General features: G+C 39.6%; 2 protein-coding genes across 5 annotated transcripts in view; both read left to right on the top strand.

Moving 5' to 3' along the window:
• fndc3a (fibronectin type III domain containing 3A) overlaps positions 1-3,329 on the top strand; it is a 47,812-nt gene extending 44,483 nt beyond the window's left edge. For all 4 annotated transcript variants that reach the window (XM_040037868.1, XM_040037866.1, XM_040037865.1 and 1 more), the window contains one exon: positions 807-3,329. In XM_040037868.1, coding sequence (XP_039893802.1) covers positions 807-1,130 — 324 coding nt within the window. In that variant the 3' untranslated portion in view covers positions 1,131-3,329. The remainder of the gene's footprint in view (positions 1-806) is intronic.
• A 2,712-nt stretch (positions 3,330-6,041) lies between these two features.
• Positions 6,042-10,895, top strand: mlnr (motilin receptor). The gene is made up of 3 exons (XM_040037809.1): positions 6,042-6,200; positions 6,562-7,383; positions 10,099-10,895. Exons 2-3 carry the CDS (start codon positions 6,618-6,620, stop codon positions 10,404-10,406), a joined length of 1,074 nt encoding a protein of 357 aa, XP_039893743.1. The 5' UTR covers positions 6,042-6,200; positions 6,562-6,617; the 3' UTR covers positions 10,407-10,895.
• Positions 10,896-15,544: the final 4,649 nt, after the last annotated feature.

The raw sequence follows: 15,544 nt of genomic DNA, 5'->3' as shown, positions 1-15,544 counted from the left end.
TTTTTGCTGTGGCTTTGCAGCACTCTGTATTACTCACTGCTGGCTTTAAATTGCCCATTATGCAAAGGTCATTGATCCATGAGGTGTACCAGGTGTCTAACCCCTGCCACCACATTCATCCCTCTCAATGGCCTGTGGCCATGTTAACATGAAATAATGGTCTCTGCAGGCTTATGCTAATCTCACCACATCATATATGGCAATTGAATCGGGAAGCTGAAATATATGGCTACCATCCCCCTTTGTTTCCCTCTTTGTCAGTCTTGGAGGCTTGGATTCAAAGCCCATATTTAAGAAAGTAATTTTTGTATCACTGCTAGTTTGACATCCAGTATTTAAATAACACTGCTCATATCCTCCTCCTGTAATTTTGTGTTCAATTGTTTTTAATTTTGATTTTATGCGGTGGGCTTAATTAAAGTTTAGGCTTCAAATGAAACGTTTGTTCACTCATTAAAGAGAATCAAAGAAAGTGTCACTACGGCAACCAAGCAGATCAGGTTCACGAGGTCCTCTAAAAACTTGTGGGTGTGTCAGCTGGACAGACGGCCGAGGCAGATGGCTTTCCACGTCTTCCAAGGCGGAAAAACAGGACAAGTCTAATGAAAAGAATCAAAAATACTCTAATTGGAAAAATAACAAAAGTTAAAAGAGATAAAAGGTGTATTTTCATTATTTCTGTCACTGAAGTTACTCAGCAGTAAGAAAGATGAATTTTCATCTTCATTGTTCAGTACAGCTTCTTGCTTCATGTTTTCTATAATTTTATATACTATTTTTAATCTCTTCCTCTCTCCTGTTCTCAGGCTTACAAAGGCTCTGCCACAACCTTCCATGTTCAGAACCTGCAGCCCAACAGTGACTATCGTTTCCGAGTATGTGCTATCAGGCAGTGCCAGGACGCCCCGGAGCTGAGCGGTCCCTACAGCCCCACGGTGACCCTCTCCTCCCAGCGGAATGATGCGGCGCTGGCCGGCAGCGCGGTCAGCTCAGGATCCAGGATCGGCACAGAGTCCACCCGAGCCAGACAGAGCCTGAGCGACGAGCAGTGCGCTTTCCTCATCCTCATGGTTTTTGCCGTCATCGCCATCCTCATCGCTTTTGTCATCCAATATTTTGTCATTAAATGAGCAGTCTGCACCCCCCAGCTTCAGGGTTATAGCTTTACTCTTCCCTGCCCCTCTGTCTCTCTGTTGTTTTGTATTCTTTATTTTGTACTTACTATTCTCCAGTTTCAACGGAGTAATTGCATTAGCCGAACTGGGGCGCAGCAGGAGGATGGGCGGGTGAGTGGGCGCTAAATGGAAGTTATAAATTGAGGATGTAACGTCTCATTTGGCACCTGTGATACCTTCCTGACTCTCCTTCCTCTGTCTCCCCGCTCCAAGGTTGTGGTATCTGTTGAGTCCAAATGCCTAATCCATCACGATTAGCTTCCTGTTCAAAAGGAACTCAGAAAGCATAGGGATAGGGTTTGCTTTGGGGAAGGGCTGGGGAGAAGTGGCGCATATATATAAAAATGTATAGAAATAGTCATTATTTATATTTCCATTTAAGTGTCCAGTAAGAAACAGTTTTTTGATAGATGTGTTCCAAAAATAGTCTGTAGGTGTAAACCTATGTGCTATTTGATCCTGGGACCTGGTGGGCCAGTGTTTGCACAGTGAGGTGTGTCCAGATGTGTTTACTGTATGTAGTTTGTGCCACTGCGGTACACGGCTGGGAGGGCCTCAGGGCCACACGAAGGGACGTGATTCCCCATGCTGGAGTTTGTTCGAGAAGTCTAGGGAAAGAAGAATCTGAAGAGTTAATCTTGTTCACATTAGTAGGACGTTCATTTAGCACTTTCCAACCTTTTTGATGTTCAGAATGTTTAAGGATGCAAAAATGACTGGAGAAATGTTAGTATATTTTTGTACAGTGAAGATCTGTAAGTTTGAGGGGGAAAAAATGCTCAGTATAAAGTTAGAAAACAAAAACCAAACTAACAGTGAATTCTAATTATTTTTACTATCATATAGTTATACTGTAGCTTGTTTTTACAATCATGCAGCTGCTTTACTCTGAGATATTGTTGTTCAGCACAAAAAATGTATGCTTTCTCGTATGTTCTGTTTTATTTCGTTCTCCCCGGTAATTGATTTTGCACCTTAGTGAAAGAAAACCTAGACTGACTGCGTCTTGGTCTTGTGATGCATTTTATAGAACACACTTTGAGATTGTGAAAGCCCTTCATGTGTTTTGGGTGTTTTTAAAAGTTGTTGAATCACATGACATGTCACTGAAACAGCTAATCAGCAAAAATGAAAAAAATAATAAATAAATTTAAAAAAAAGGATTTAAAAAAAGAAAACCAGAGGGAAAAATATCACAAGTTGTTTCAGAGGCCTTAATTGGAGAGGAAAAAAACTTTGGGAGATTTTTTTTTTCTTTTTTTTTTTCTTAATTTCTCTTCAGTTCTTATGGTTTTCTTTTAGTGTTAGAAAACACTACAATGTGTTTCATTTTACTTTTGCAAAATTCATTTGGTGTTTAGTAAACATGTATAATCATGAGAGAAATGGAAAGTAGTTGTATGTATTAAATTTATTTTGGTTTCTGTTTTTTCAAGTCATACATGTGTGAAGTATATTTTTTTATGATATTGAAGTAATATAAGTTAATACTCTCCAGAACATTAAAAGAAGAAAAAAAATCCTGTCATGAATCATTGAAAGCTGAAACAAAATGTGTTATCATGTACTTCCTGTGAATCTAAATTTGCCTTTTCTCTGTGTGTTAAGTATTTCTAACAGGTTGCTAAGCTGAGTTTTCAGTGGTAATCTGGCTGTAGAGTCTAGTGATTGGTTTTGGGCAGATAACTGCTGTTGCAACTTTCAAAATGAAATGCAGGTACCTTGCAAAACATCCTGGATAATTACATGATTTGGTCCTTCAGACATTCTGCAAATGTCTCCTCTTTGTCATTTAAAAAAGAAGAAAAAAAAAGGTTCAAAATTCCTATTTTTGATAGCAATTGCAAAGCGTGCCATTTTAACACCTCTTCACCCGGGGGCTTACTACCTTTGGCTGGGGAGATTAACAAAATGCTACAAAAATGAGTAAAATATGCACAAAACAGACCATTTTTATGTAATTTTAATGTTTGCAGTTACCTCATACACCGTACATTCCAAAATGAAAATTTGTTATACTATACATACTACCAGACATATCACTTTACAATGTTCGTTATGGGAAAAATGTATAATCATAGATATGTATCTAAAGTGTATCTGTATAGTCATGATATCTACAAAGGATCCATGCACAATAAAAGATTTATAATTCTTTGTCCTGCTTCAAGTTTGTACACGTGAGTGTTTGATTACCTATTTGTGCACAACATGACTTTGGCAGCACTTGTTTCTGAACGACTGGCTTGTGTTTGAGGGAGGGAAAGAGCACCTCAACACCCTTCTTTATATCTCCTGATGGTTATAAAAATTTGATCAGTAAAGAACTGCTGCTTCTCTGGTGGTAAGGGTGAAAATCTAAATTTCAATGCTGTTCTAGCCACATCCAAAAAAGAAGCAGAATTATGGGAAAAGCTATAAGGGACTATATTTAGATTGCTATACCCTCCTTAGTGGCTGAATAGTGTATTGGTTCATACATTCACTGGTTAGAGGCCTGGATGATACACCAATCCCTAGGAGGGTTGCATCAGAAAGGACAAAAAAAAAAAAGCCCAAACAAACGTGGATCCATCCACTGTAGCAACACCTTGTGAGTGAGCGATCAGTCGAAATAACAGTTCAGACTCCTCCTTTTGCCTTGAACTGCCTGAATTCTTAGTGGCATCGATCCAACAAAATGCTGGAAACAATCCTCGTGAGATTTTGGCCCATTCTAACATCATCACACAGTTGGTGCAGATTTGTTGGATCTCCTATTTCAATGCATCCCAAAGGAGCTTTATTAAATTGGGGTCTGGTGACTGTGAGGCAATTTGAGTACACAAACTCCTTTTCACATTCACAAAACCAGATTCGGGTTGTTTGAGGTTTGTGACATGGCACATTGTCTCTGTGGAAACAGCCATTAGAAGATTACAGCTACACTGTGGTTATAAAGAAAAGGGCGTGCTCATCAGTGAAACTCTGGTGGGCTGTGGCATTTAAAAGATTCTCACTTGGCACTAAGGAACTCAAAATATGCCACGAAAACATTCCCCACACCATAGCACAAATTCTGACCTGAATGTTGCAGCAGAAACTAAAACGTCACCATTCGATGTTTTTCTAGCCTTTTATCATCCAGCTTTGTGAGTCTTTGTAAATTGTAGCTTTTCTGTTCTTAGCTGCTGTAGCCCATCTCCTTCAAGATGTGACACGCTGTGCATTCAGGGATGTTTTTCTGCATACTTTAGCTGTAGTAAGTGATTATTTGACTTACTGTGGCCTTCCTGTCAGCTAGAAGCAGTCTGGCCATTCTCCTCTGACCTCTGACAAGGCATTTTGCCCAGAGAGCTGCAACTCACTGCTTATACCCTCTTCTCTTTCTTTTATCATCCTCTGTAAACCCCAGACGTAATTGTGTGAGAAAATTCCAGTAGACCAGCAGTTTTTAAAATACAGACCAGCTCATCTGGCGCCAACAATAATGCCACGTTCAACCACTAAAATCACATTTCTCCCCTATTCAGATACTCAGTTTGAACTTTAGCACCTCAGTGCCAAAATGCATTGAGATTGTGGCATGTGATTGGCTGATTAGATGTGAACATCTCTAATGAAATGGCTGGCGATGGTATTTACAGCTAAATATAAAAACAGAAAATATTAAAAAGATTAAGAGATTACAAGTTTATTAACATTCTTCAACGTCCTGATTTTTTTTATGTTTATAATTCTATTGTATAAAACATCATAAAATATAATAATAGGGACACTGAAGCTCAGTCTAGTGTGTGAAGTTGTGGACATGGGGGACTTTTTGTTCTCTGCACAAACCTACCTAAGCAATACAACTAAAAATGGCGTAATTAATGAAGGCGAAAGTGTGCTTACTCATCTCAGTTGCCGCATTGTGGACAACATTGGCTGTTGTTGAAAGATGGATTGGAAACCCCTTCAAAACAAGCAAACGAGGCCTCCCTGTGACAGCGCAAACAATGATAGAGGAGAGAGCTTCACACTGACCCTTTCTTAGGTCCGACTGGTTCATCTGGTCATGGGCCAGCTCAGTGTAAACACACAAATACACCCTTGTGTCAGTGTGTCTCTTTTCTGAAAGGTTCGTCGAGTTGTAATGGATGTGGTGGCTGTGAACCAACAGAGCGAAGCAGCGTGGGGATAAATGTTAGCTTGGAAGAAATATCAGAAAACCGGTGTTTCAGGAAGTGAAAGTACCCCTCTGCTCTCATGTCTGCAATTAACTTCTGGAATGTAATTTTCCACAAGAATCAGGAGAGTTCAATTCACATAGAGGTAGCAGTTTTCTAATATTCATACTTATCAGCACTCTCCAAAGCCTTGAAACGGTCTCTAAACCTTATGGATTAGTGGGACGTGGAGTCAAGAACTGAGGTCAATACCCTCTGGAGGTCACCCCAAGTTAAAGTTTTGATTCTTCTATTAAAAATCCTAACTAAGCAGAAAAGTCAAAGAAGAAAAACCCTTCGCTGTCCCTTCTTCACCTTCGTTGTTGAAGTTTAAGGTTTGTTAGAACAAGCCTGAGATGATACCTAACTCAGAGAAAGATGGGGCTGGTGGACAGCAGAGCAGATAAAGAACATATTTGTCAGTCACTACTTCCGAACAGCTCAGCAAACGCACACTGACTGTCGCATGAATCATTGAATTAAGAGCAATTTTTATATGTTTATGTCTTGTGGGTTTATGTTCAATCCAGAATAATATCATCCTCCGTCTTTTGCCTTTTACCATCATCTGTCCTGTTGTCATTTGATTATAAAGATTACCCAGGCACACACACAAACAACAGACACCCACACTGTTACTCCTGGACTCCTGAGGGTGCTGTGGAGGAGGAGCTCCTTTCTTCATCTCTCACAACTCAACCAGTTATTGAGCACCAGGACAGGCTCTGCCACTTCAATGCAAACCTCCTGCCACCGCTGCTCTCCTTCGGCTCACACAGAACCACAACAGGGACTGCAAAAAGTTTCAACTTTGAAAGATCTCTCCATTTGCGAGGTAACAGCACCAGCAAAAATCTATTTTACACCATTAAGTTTCCTTTTAAGGTTTAATGCATCGTACTAGTTGGTTTGCATGACTTACTATAACCTGCAGTGCTTTATTTATTATGTTGTTTTGCGTAAATCTTGTATTTATTTTTGTTAGAGTTTAGTTTTATATTTTTCATTGACATGTGGTGCAATGCTTAAAATCAGTCTGCATTTTCATTACCATCAAGTGTCATTGTGGCATTTTTATTATGTGCAGTGAGTTTATTTATGATTTATCCAAATTCAGTATTCATATTATGTCTGCAGTAATGAAAAGTCTACAGCATTTGGTTTGGTTCTTTAACGTGAAATTTTTGTCTTGTCAGTGGGTCCCTGAAGCCAGATTTTGATCTTTACCCTGCCAGCACCTAATGAAATTGGCATGCCCTGGTCAAGACCTCATGCTGGTGGAGCAGAGGACATGGACAACATAGATGACCACCACTACGAGGGTTCCCTGTTCCCCACCTCCACCCTCATCCCTGTCACTGTCATCTGCATCCTTATTTTCATTGTCGGGGTGACAGGCAATACCATGACCATCCTCATCATCCAGCGCTTCAAGGACATGAAGACCACCACCAACCTCTATCTGTCCAGCATGGCAGTTTCTGACCTCATCATCTTCCTGTGCCTGCCATTTGATCTGTACCGCCTGTGGAAGTATGTGCCCTGGCTTTTTGGGGAAGTCGTGTGCCGCTTATATCACTACATCTTTGAGGGCTGCACTTCGGCCACGATCCTTCACATCACGGCACTGAGCATCGAGCGCTATCTGGCCATCAGCTTCCCCCTCCGAAGCAAGGCGGTGGTGACCAGACGCAGGGTCCAGTACATCATCTTTGCCCTGTGGGGTTTCGCCTTGGTCTCTGCAGCTCCCACGCTCTTCTTGGTAGGGGTCGAGTATGACAACGAAACACACCCAGATTACAACACGGGGCAGTGCAAGCACACCAACTACGCCATCATCTCGGGAAAGCTGCACATCATGCTCTGGGTGTCCACCACATACTTTTTCTGCCCAATGCTCTGCCTCATCTTTCTCTACGGCTCCATCGGGTGCAAGTTATGGAAGAGCAAAAATGACCTGCAAGGCCCCTGTGCACTGGCCCGAGAGAGGCCACACAGGCAAACAGTCAAGATCCTGGGTGAGTAAGAACATTTGCATCAATGCAGAAAGTATATATCTCTGGTATGCTGATTCCCAGCAGAGCACGCACATTTTTACAGGTTCTAAAAGTGTCACATTTTGTACATCAGAGAGATTTTTAAGAATTAGACAGCCACCTGTTCCAGCACTGTGACTCAGTCTCACATTTGCCATCTGCAGATAAACGTTTAAATAATAATTATCACTGATTTCGCACAAAACGGTGGCATTTAATGTATTCCATGATCTTCAAATTCTGCTTTATCTGCTGTTGCTCCTACAATCTGCTTAAATTCAAGAGTAATGGCATTATTATTTTTTATATAACTTTATTTAACCACGATACAATGACTCTTAGGATTATAAATCTATGCTGCAAGAGCATCCTCACCAAGACAGACAGACAGACAAAAACACTCCCAACCAAAACATATAAAATAAGTACATCAAAAGTGCAAAAGTGCTCGTTCAATAGTATATAAAGGTGTTTGAATTTCAATTACGAAACATGTAAAAATCATTGTCTAGAGCCAACAACAGGGCAAAACAGCCTGAAGTAACTGTCTCCAAATCATTTAAAAACACCTAAATTCATTTAAATGAGACCAGCTCCTTAACTTTTTGTTGATTTTACAGCTGATTACAGGAGGAGGGAGCTGCTCTTTTTTCCAAATTCAGTGTAACCTTTCAGGACAGACAAGAAAACAAAAAAAAACCCAACACTTTTTTCAGGAAGGCATCAGTTTATATCATCAGTCTCCCTTTTTATTGCTGCTGAGGCCAAACAGCAGACACATTGGACAAGTCTGAATTCAGGTTTTCTCTTTTCCTGCATTGCCTTTGCCACAGCATTTGCCGCACATGTCGGTGAACTGATTTAAAAGCCAGTAGTTTCACCTTAAAAATATATCATTTGCTCTTGTTTTACTTCTGTCTTGATCAATAAAAAGCTGGTTCCATGTGTGCTGCTGTTGATACCAGCTGGTTAATTACTCTATTTTGTCTGGAGCTAATCACGTCCTGCCACTGCAAATATATTTGCTTTAATTTGCAGTTCTGGTAGACTGTGCAGGAAACTGTTTTACAGTTAAAGACCCGGGCCAGGCCTGTCCACATTAACTAAATGTTTAATCATGGTGTATGTATTAGGATATAAATGCTGTTCATTAGCTGAGCATACACTGTGGAGAGCTCACGTCATCAAACACAATGCCATTTGTATCCACTGAATCCCAAATTGGACTGTCACCATGAGGGACCTGCATGAATCAGCCTTATTGGAAAATTCCATGCAAGGTTTTTTTTTTTCATTTTTTAACATCTCAGGAGTCTCACACTAAATCTACAATTAATGTCTTACATTTATGGATAACTGTCATTGTTAATTTAGGAATCTTTAGGCCGATGTGAGCTACATCCGCTTCTATTTTTATTATTGAACAAACAATCACGGTCTTCACAGAAATTGCTCCACCATTACAAGTTTATAGTAATTTATTCTGCAGGGGCTTCGTGATCAATACTGGTGACTCAGTGATTACCTCACCCACTGTTTCTGACTTTGCTCTTTGCTGGATGTGTGGCGTGTTTTCTTCTCGGCAAAGCTTTCTGCTGCATATGCGCTCTAATTGGCCTGCTTACGTAAAAATGTGACTTCATTGTTGGAGCCAATTACAGTCTCCAGTCACTTCAGGGAAGAAGGAGAGAAGCTCTTTTGATTTAGCTGTAATTGCCGCTGGTCATTAACAAATGTCAAGGGTAAGCGTAGACCACAGATCTGAGAATACTTAAAGATCCCGAAAACCAATTTTCTTAATCAGCTTCTCGTTATAAATGAGCTCAACATGAACACAATTTAATTACTCCAAGTAAGTTGGATGCTTTTTTTTGCCACACGAGTTTTCTATATTTGTGTGTACTATTTTTATTTTGGTCTTCTGAAAAAAAGGCTTTGCTGTAACACGTCAGATATATCAGTGCACCAATCTGAAATGATTGCTGCCATTCATAAAATCTGATCCAACTACTCCCACACAATGAAGCAGAGTAGCTGAGTGTTATGAGAATTTTACTATTTTTAGAACTAAAGATGTTTTTTTTTTTTTTTCCCTTTTCCAATCACATATTTAAGTTTTGCTCATTCATTCACAAATATTCAAGGAGTCTATTCATACCTGCTAATATCTTCATGTCTCTTGTGTATTGGGCAGGAATCAGAAAACAAACTGAGGCATATCTGTAAAAATAATTAACTAATAAACACTGAAACTCTCTACCCACCCGGATACCAAAACAGATAATGTGCCAATGTGCTTTTTTTGTTGCCTTATTTTTTACTAAAGAAACACTGGATGCATATCTAAAGCAATGTTTTACAACACTCGTCTGGAACGCTCGGTTATGTGCTGACACTTATGGAGACCCATAATGCTTCAGTAATGTTATGGCAAATCTTATCTGCAGGCAGTCATTAACGCTTGCCTGCGTATTAACCTCATCATCAGGACAAAACAGGAAGTTAGACAGCTGTATATAAATTAGTGTAAAATAAATCAGTATAACATCAACAAAAATGTTTTTAACTGGTTTTTAAAGGAGTCCACAGTCAGCTAAAAATAACTGTAATAGGAGACAGTTCCTTAGTGCCAGCGATACCTGTCTGCTTATATAACTTTTATCAAACTAATTTATCCCTCCAAACTTTCCCTCTCAGTGGTGGTGGTGCTGGCCTTCATCATCTGCTGGCTGCCGTACCACATCGGCAGAAACCTTTTCGCCCAGGTGGACGACTACGAAACAGCCATGCTGAGCCAGAACTTCAACATGGCCTCCATGGTTCTCTGCTACCTTAGCGCCTCCATCAACCCCGTCGTCTATAACCTGATGTCTCGGAAGTACAGGGCCGCGGCCAAGCGGCTCTTCCTGCTGCACCAGCGGCCCAGGCAAGCCCGCGGTGGCCAGAGACAGCTCTGCGTAATAGATCACATCTCCACCCTGAATGAAAGCCTTACAGGGGTCTGAGAGGAGTCAACACATAATGAGCACTCACAAGCTTGTTTGACTTCACTGCCAGGGGGGAATCTGCAGGTCTCTTTAAAGTTCAGGGGGTTAGGAGTCGAGAAGGCTTGTAGAGGAGAAATGTTTGTTCTGTGTTTTTTTCCATGGTGGAGGCAGGGGGTGACAAGGCTGAGCGCTCCGCTGCGCTTCAATGCAAAAATCACATTTCTTACTTCTCAATGACATTCTGTTCACGGACACACGATGATGATGTTCTGCCATGTCGCATTATCATTTTTGTCAATTTACAGTCCATTTGCAGTCTTCCTGCCTTAGTCATACGCCCCTCATGCAGAAGTATTTACCTCTGCATTGTGCGCTGCTACACGTTTTTCTAGCTCTTTATTACACACATCATTTCAGCTCACAAGTACCGAGTAATCTCTCTTTGTTAATGACCAATGAAGGTTGCCACATCTGAATGTTCATGTGAAATTTTTAATTGTAGCTAACTATAGTAACTGTTATCTTAATAAAAAAACAACAACAAAAAACAACAAAAACACAAAAAATGAAACCTATTAGCTGAGGGCTATTAGATGAGCAGATCTGACATTGTGTATGGAGTGTGTGTGTGTGTGTTAATGGAGCATACATTCGATAAAAGCAGATTAGTATGAAAATGGGGCACTTGCTGTCTGTGTGTGTGATACCACCTGAGTCTTGAGGCTTTGGGTCTGTGTACGTGCCGGTCATCACATGTAAGATGACGTGGCTATTATATTAAATGGACCCTGAGTTAGATTTACACTGGCAGGCAATGTCCCCACATCACCATATTCAAAGTAATGGCTGCTCTAAGTGCATTTCAAAGAGGAAAAAAGATATTAGGTTGTCAGCAGTAGCGGAGCTTATTGCTTTTATTGCTTCCACTTGCATAATCTTGGCACATTGTACAATTCTTCTTGGGGTTTTGGATTAGAAATGGCACACTTTTGTACCTCATACTCTGTAGAAAGAAAGGTAATGTCAAAGTTATATATTTCAACCTGAACAATGTCTTAAGCATAAAATAAACCCATTTTTATTCTTAGCTCTGTCTATCATACATCTTGTTCTCTAAAAGGAACTGTCATGATTTTGCCTATGAATCATCGGCCCTCGGTTTGTACAAATACAAAGAGACATAGTCGCTGTGGGCTGACTCATCCCCATGACACTTTTTTTTTCAGAGAACCATTCATCTTTTAACCAGAGGAGCTGGAGCTGAACGACCTCATATCGCACAGACCATCGTGCCATCACCTGGGGAAAGATCAACAAGAGGCGCAGCTCCTCTGTCGGTTATTTTCTTTACTGATAATGAAGAGAGTAGATGTGAGTGGTTTGTTTGGAGCTGTCAACACCTCCCTGTGGCGTTCTTTACACCGCCTCAAATCACTCACAGACATATACAATTTCTTTGTTCTGATTCCACTTTTAAGGCTGCGATGTCTACTTCATCAGCAAACCTCGAACATTGTGCAAATATGTAAGTAGGGATTTGTCTGAATGGTTAATACAGAATAATACCTGACATTTCATCTTTAAGTAGAAATGAGATCATATGCTCTAATGGGGTGATATGGTACTATAAGGTCATTAAGATAAGATGGGGCCTGATTATTCAAGACCTTGTATGTGAGGAGGAGCAGGATTTTAAAATTGATTCTGGACTTAACACGGAGCCAATATAGGAGAAATATGCTCTCTCTTTCTAGTCCCAGTCAGTACTCTTGCTGTAGCATTTTGGATCAGCTGATGGCTTTTCAGGGAGTTTTTAGGGCATCCTGGTAATAACGAATTACAGAAGCCTAAATGCATTTTTCTGTCTCAAATGGTAAAAGGTAAGGACCAGTAATTTAACAGAACACTCAAGTATATTTTAAACATCTATTTTCAATTTAGAATGACAAATTAAACTATCATCTATATCTTTGGACTGTCAGAGGAAACCAGAGCAACCCCTGATGAAAGGTAAAACTCGATGTTGCATGCTGTAAGGGGAATCTGCCTCATTTGTAATTTGCAATTTCATGATACCAGTGACAGACATCATTTAAGGTAGTTTCCACCAGAAGGGGGAGCCAGAATATACTGCTCTTCAGACAGACAGTGTGTGAAAGCTATATGCAATTTCCAGCAATTTCCTGAGATTTAGATGGTTCTAAACTACATAAACAATGTTGTTTGAGTTAAGGGCTCCTGGTTTCCACCTTCGCCCTGTAAGAAATCTTTATCAGCTTCCCTTTTTACCTCATTTCCACAAATTATCAGCAATGCATTCACTTCCTGTTTGGCTCCCTATGCCTACTGACCTTTGCATGTGGCTACAGGAAAGCTGTGCAAAAATGGAGATTATTTAGGAGCAGGGTCTGCAGGACTAGTCTTTCCACAAAGCCTGCAGGGGCTCATTATCTTTCCTTCTGGCTTTCTTCCTAGGTAGACTGCTCTCTAATGCCATCTCTTTTTCTCCATGCGCCTCCCCAAAGAGAAAGCTTTTGCCACCCCAAGCTGGCTGTGAGGTCAATCATCTGTACCCAAAAAATGTTCTCTCTGAAAGCTGCTATAATGGAGAGCCGAGGGAATTTGGTGACCAACAGTATTTGGGGGTGTTAGTCATTTTATCTTGTGTGAACATAAAAGCCTGAAATGGCTCGGGTAATTCAACCATTCACAATCATGTTTTGCTGCCATGACGAGCCAGACGGGTGGCAGTGCTACCCTCGTGCTCTTGTTGTCACAGCTGGGTGACAGTAACACAACAAACACAAATACGACTTTCCCTTTTACAAACCACCAAGCACTCCCACGGCGCTTTAATGGCAGTGATAACGAACCTTAATTTACTAATCACCTCATCTTCTAAAGCCTTTTGTAAACAGCCACCACTGTGTAATGAGCCATGTTCCATACAGAAGAGTCAATACTCTCCTTCTTTCTACAAATTAGGGTAGTTTCCTGCAATTTAGAGGCTGCAATTTTATAGACTTATAGACTTGATGTCTATTTAAGTGTCTAAAAAGTATTCAACATTTGGTCAACTGAGAGACTTTAGAGCACGGGTGTGAAATATGCCAGAAAATCTAATTCAGCCCACTTTATGGTGCTGCAAAATAGTATCATTTACTTTAACAAACTGCACTGATGTTCCTGGGGCTCAGGGGTTAATGTGGGATTTAGCAGGTGTGATAACCTTAAGATCAGACGGAGCCGTGCAATGTAAGAAAAATAATTATTTAGGAATAAGTCACATACCAGTTTGCTTTGTGAGCTCCAGTAGATTTTTGTGTACATGCTGTGATCAGCTGACCTGTGCTGCTACTCTGACATTTGTGGCTTTAACTAATTAAATATAAAAAAAAATAGGCCAATATATCAACTATTTCCACCCCCTACACTACTATAAAACCCATATAAAAAGTAGAATTAAGAGGGTGAATCTAATCAGCATCATCTCCTTAAATATAAAGAGATGTCTCCTGCCACCCTTGATGTAACCTAATAATAGTACACTAGATGTAAGTAGTCAAACATAATGCAGTACTTTAAACTCAATCACAATATAGCAAACTAACCAGCCTGTACTAAACTGCACAGCATTTTCATGCAACCTCTGAATTTCTTGTTTTACAAGACATATTGCAAAAACATTCTGCAACGTATCAGATTCAGCATCTTATTTAAAAATTCGAAGCTGACTCAGAACATTACACGCAAGACTCCTTTACTAAGCATTATTTATCTTTGAAAATAATTTCTCAACTTCCTCTCTTGCTGATTTTTGAGCTGTTTGAAAAGTTGCATTAGAAATTAGTTAAAAAAGGTATAATGTCTAAACAACTACAGATGCTCCTCTTCTGGAGTTAGTTAGATGTTTCAATACCGTCATTGCAACTTGCACTATATCTGGACTATGAACGCATCAAGAGGAGGGGAAGGAAAAAGGATATGCTGAGGATTTGAGTGGTCAAAAAGTGATTGCTGATATTTGTATGTGCTCTTTATGATCTCTTAACATCCTTGTTTAGATTGGTAAATAGCGCATAGACAAAATGAGTTTACAAAGGAGTTATTTTTAAAATAAAGCGAAGTGCTATATAAAGATTTAAAATATCATGTCATGTTTGACCTTCGATTTTCAAGGCCAAAATATTGATCTGAAGGTCAAAGTGATAGTAATGCTATATAGAGGTATTTTATGCCATTGTTTGTTTTGACAATACGCAGGCATATAGGAAATTATATATGTGGATTCTAAATATCACATTATTTTATTGTGACTTTGTTATGTACATTACAGTAACCAGTTATAATAACAATGAAATGAATGCTGCAAATGTACCATCTCTACATAAATAAGAACTAATAAAATTATTGTACTCAAAGTGATGTCATGCATATTGAAATAGAGTTTCAACAATGCAAATAACAAAAGCCAAAAGTGTGAACGAAAACCCAATGAATGTAATACTGTTCCCTTAAAGAGTGAGCTGCCTCGGTGGAGGTTAGTGTGCTCGGAGTGCTTATTGCTCTTTTTGTAAATATAAACAATACCATAACTAATTATGTAAAACTTCTATATATCCCTTGTGCATGATAGTGATGCAGGGACAAGATAAATGATGTTACAGGCTTGTGGGACGAGTTTTGTACAGGCTATAGTGTCACATTACACAGCTTATACGCAACGCATAAATATAAGAAACATTTTCATGCTTATTGTTTAACAATACATGGTTTTAAAAGTACAAATAAAATAATAACCTTAAATAAACTTTCATTTATTTTTCAATTGTTCCATTCTTCTTTATGTCTTTACAGTTAATTTAGAAAGCTCTGCACACCTGAATCAATGACAGATGCATAATTCTAACAATTCTACAACTCGTCAAACTGGATTTTGACTATTTGACAGCTGAACATAAAGATGTATCTAAACTCTAAAACCATCTATCCATCACACTTCACAAAAACAGAATGAGTGACAATGGCTGTGAGTTTCATATCATGTATCAAATTTTGTATGGCCAAAAAAAAAAAAAGCGCGAAATTCCCATAAAGCATTTACAGTTCAACGGTGTGAACCCTTTGAGTGACTGACCTGTCTTCATTCAGGCCAC

Source organism: Simochromis diagramma, unplaced genomic scaffold (assembly GCF_900408965.1).
Source record: "Simochromis diagramma unplaced genomic scaffold, fSimDia1.1 OVJJ01000463.1, whole genome shotgun sequence".
Classification (NCBI taxonomy): domain Eukaryota; kingdom Metazoa; phylum Chordata; class Actinopteri; order Cichliformes; family Cichlidae; genus Simochromis; species Simochromis diagramma.
This window is presented reverse-complemented; position numbering and strand designations above follow the sequence as displayed.

Excerpts from the sequence above, each read along its gene's own strand:
- mlnr (XM_040037809.1), top strand. The coding sequence starts at position 6,618 with ATGCCCTGGTCAAGACCTCATGCTGGTGGAGCAGAGGACATGGACAAC. Across the intron at positions 7,384-10,098 it reads GCAAACAGTCAAGATCCTGG|TGGTGGTGGTGCTGGCCTTC; the intron begins GTGAGTAAGAAC and ends TTTCCCTCTCAG.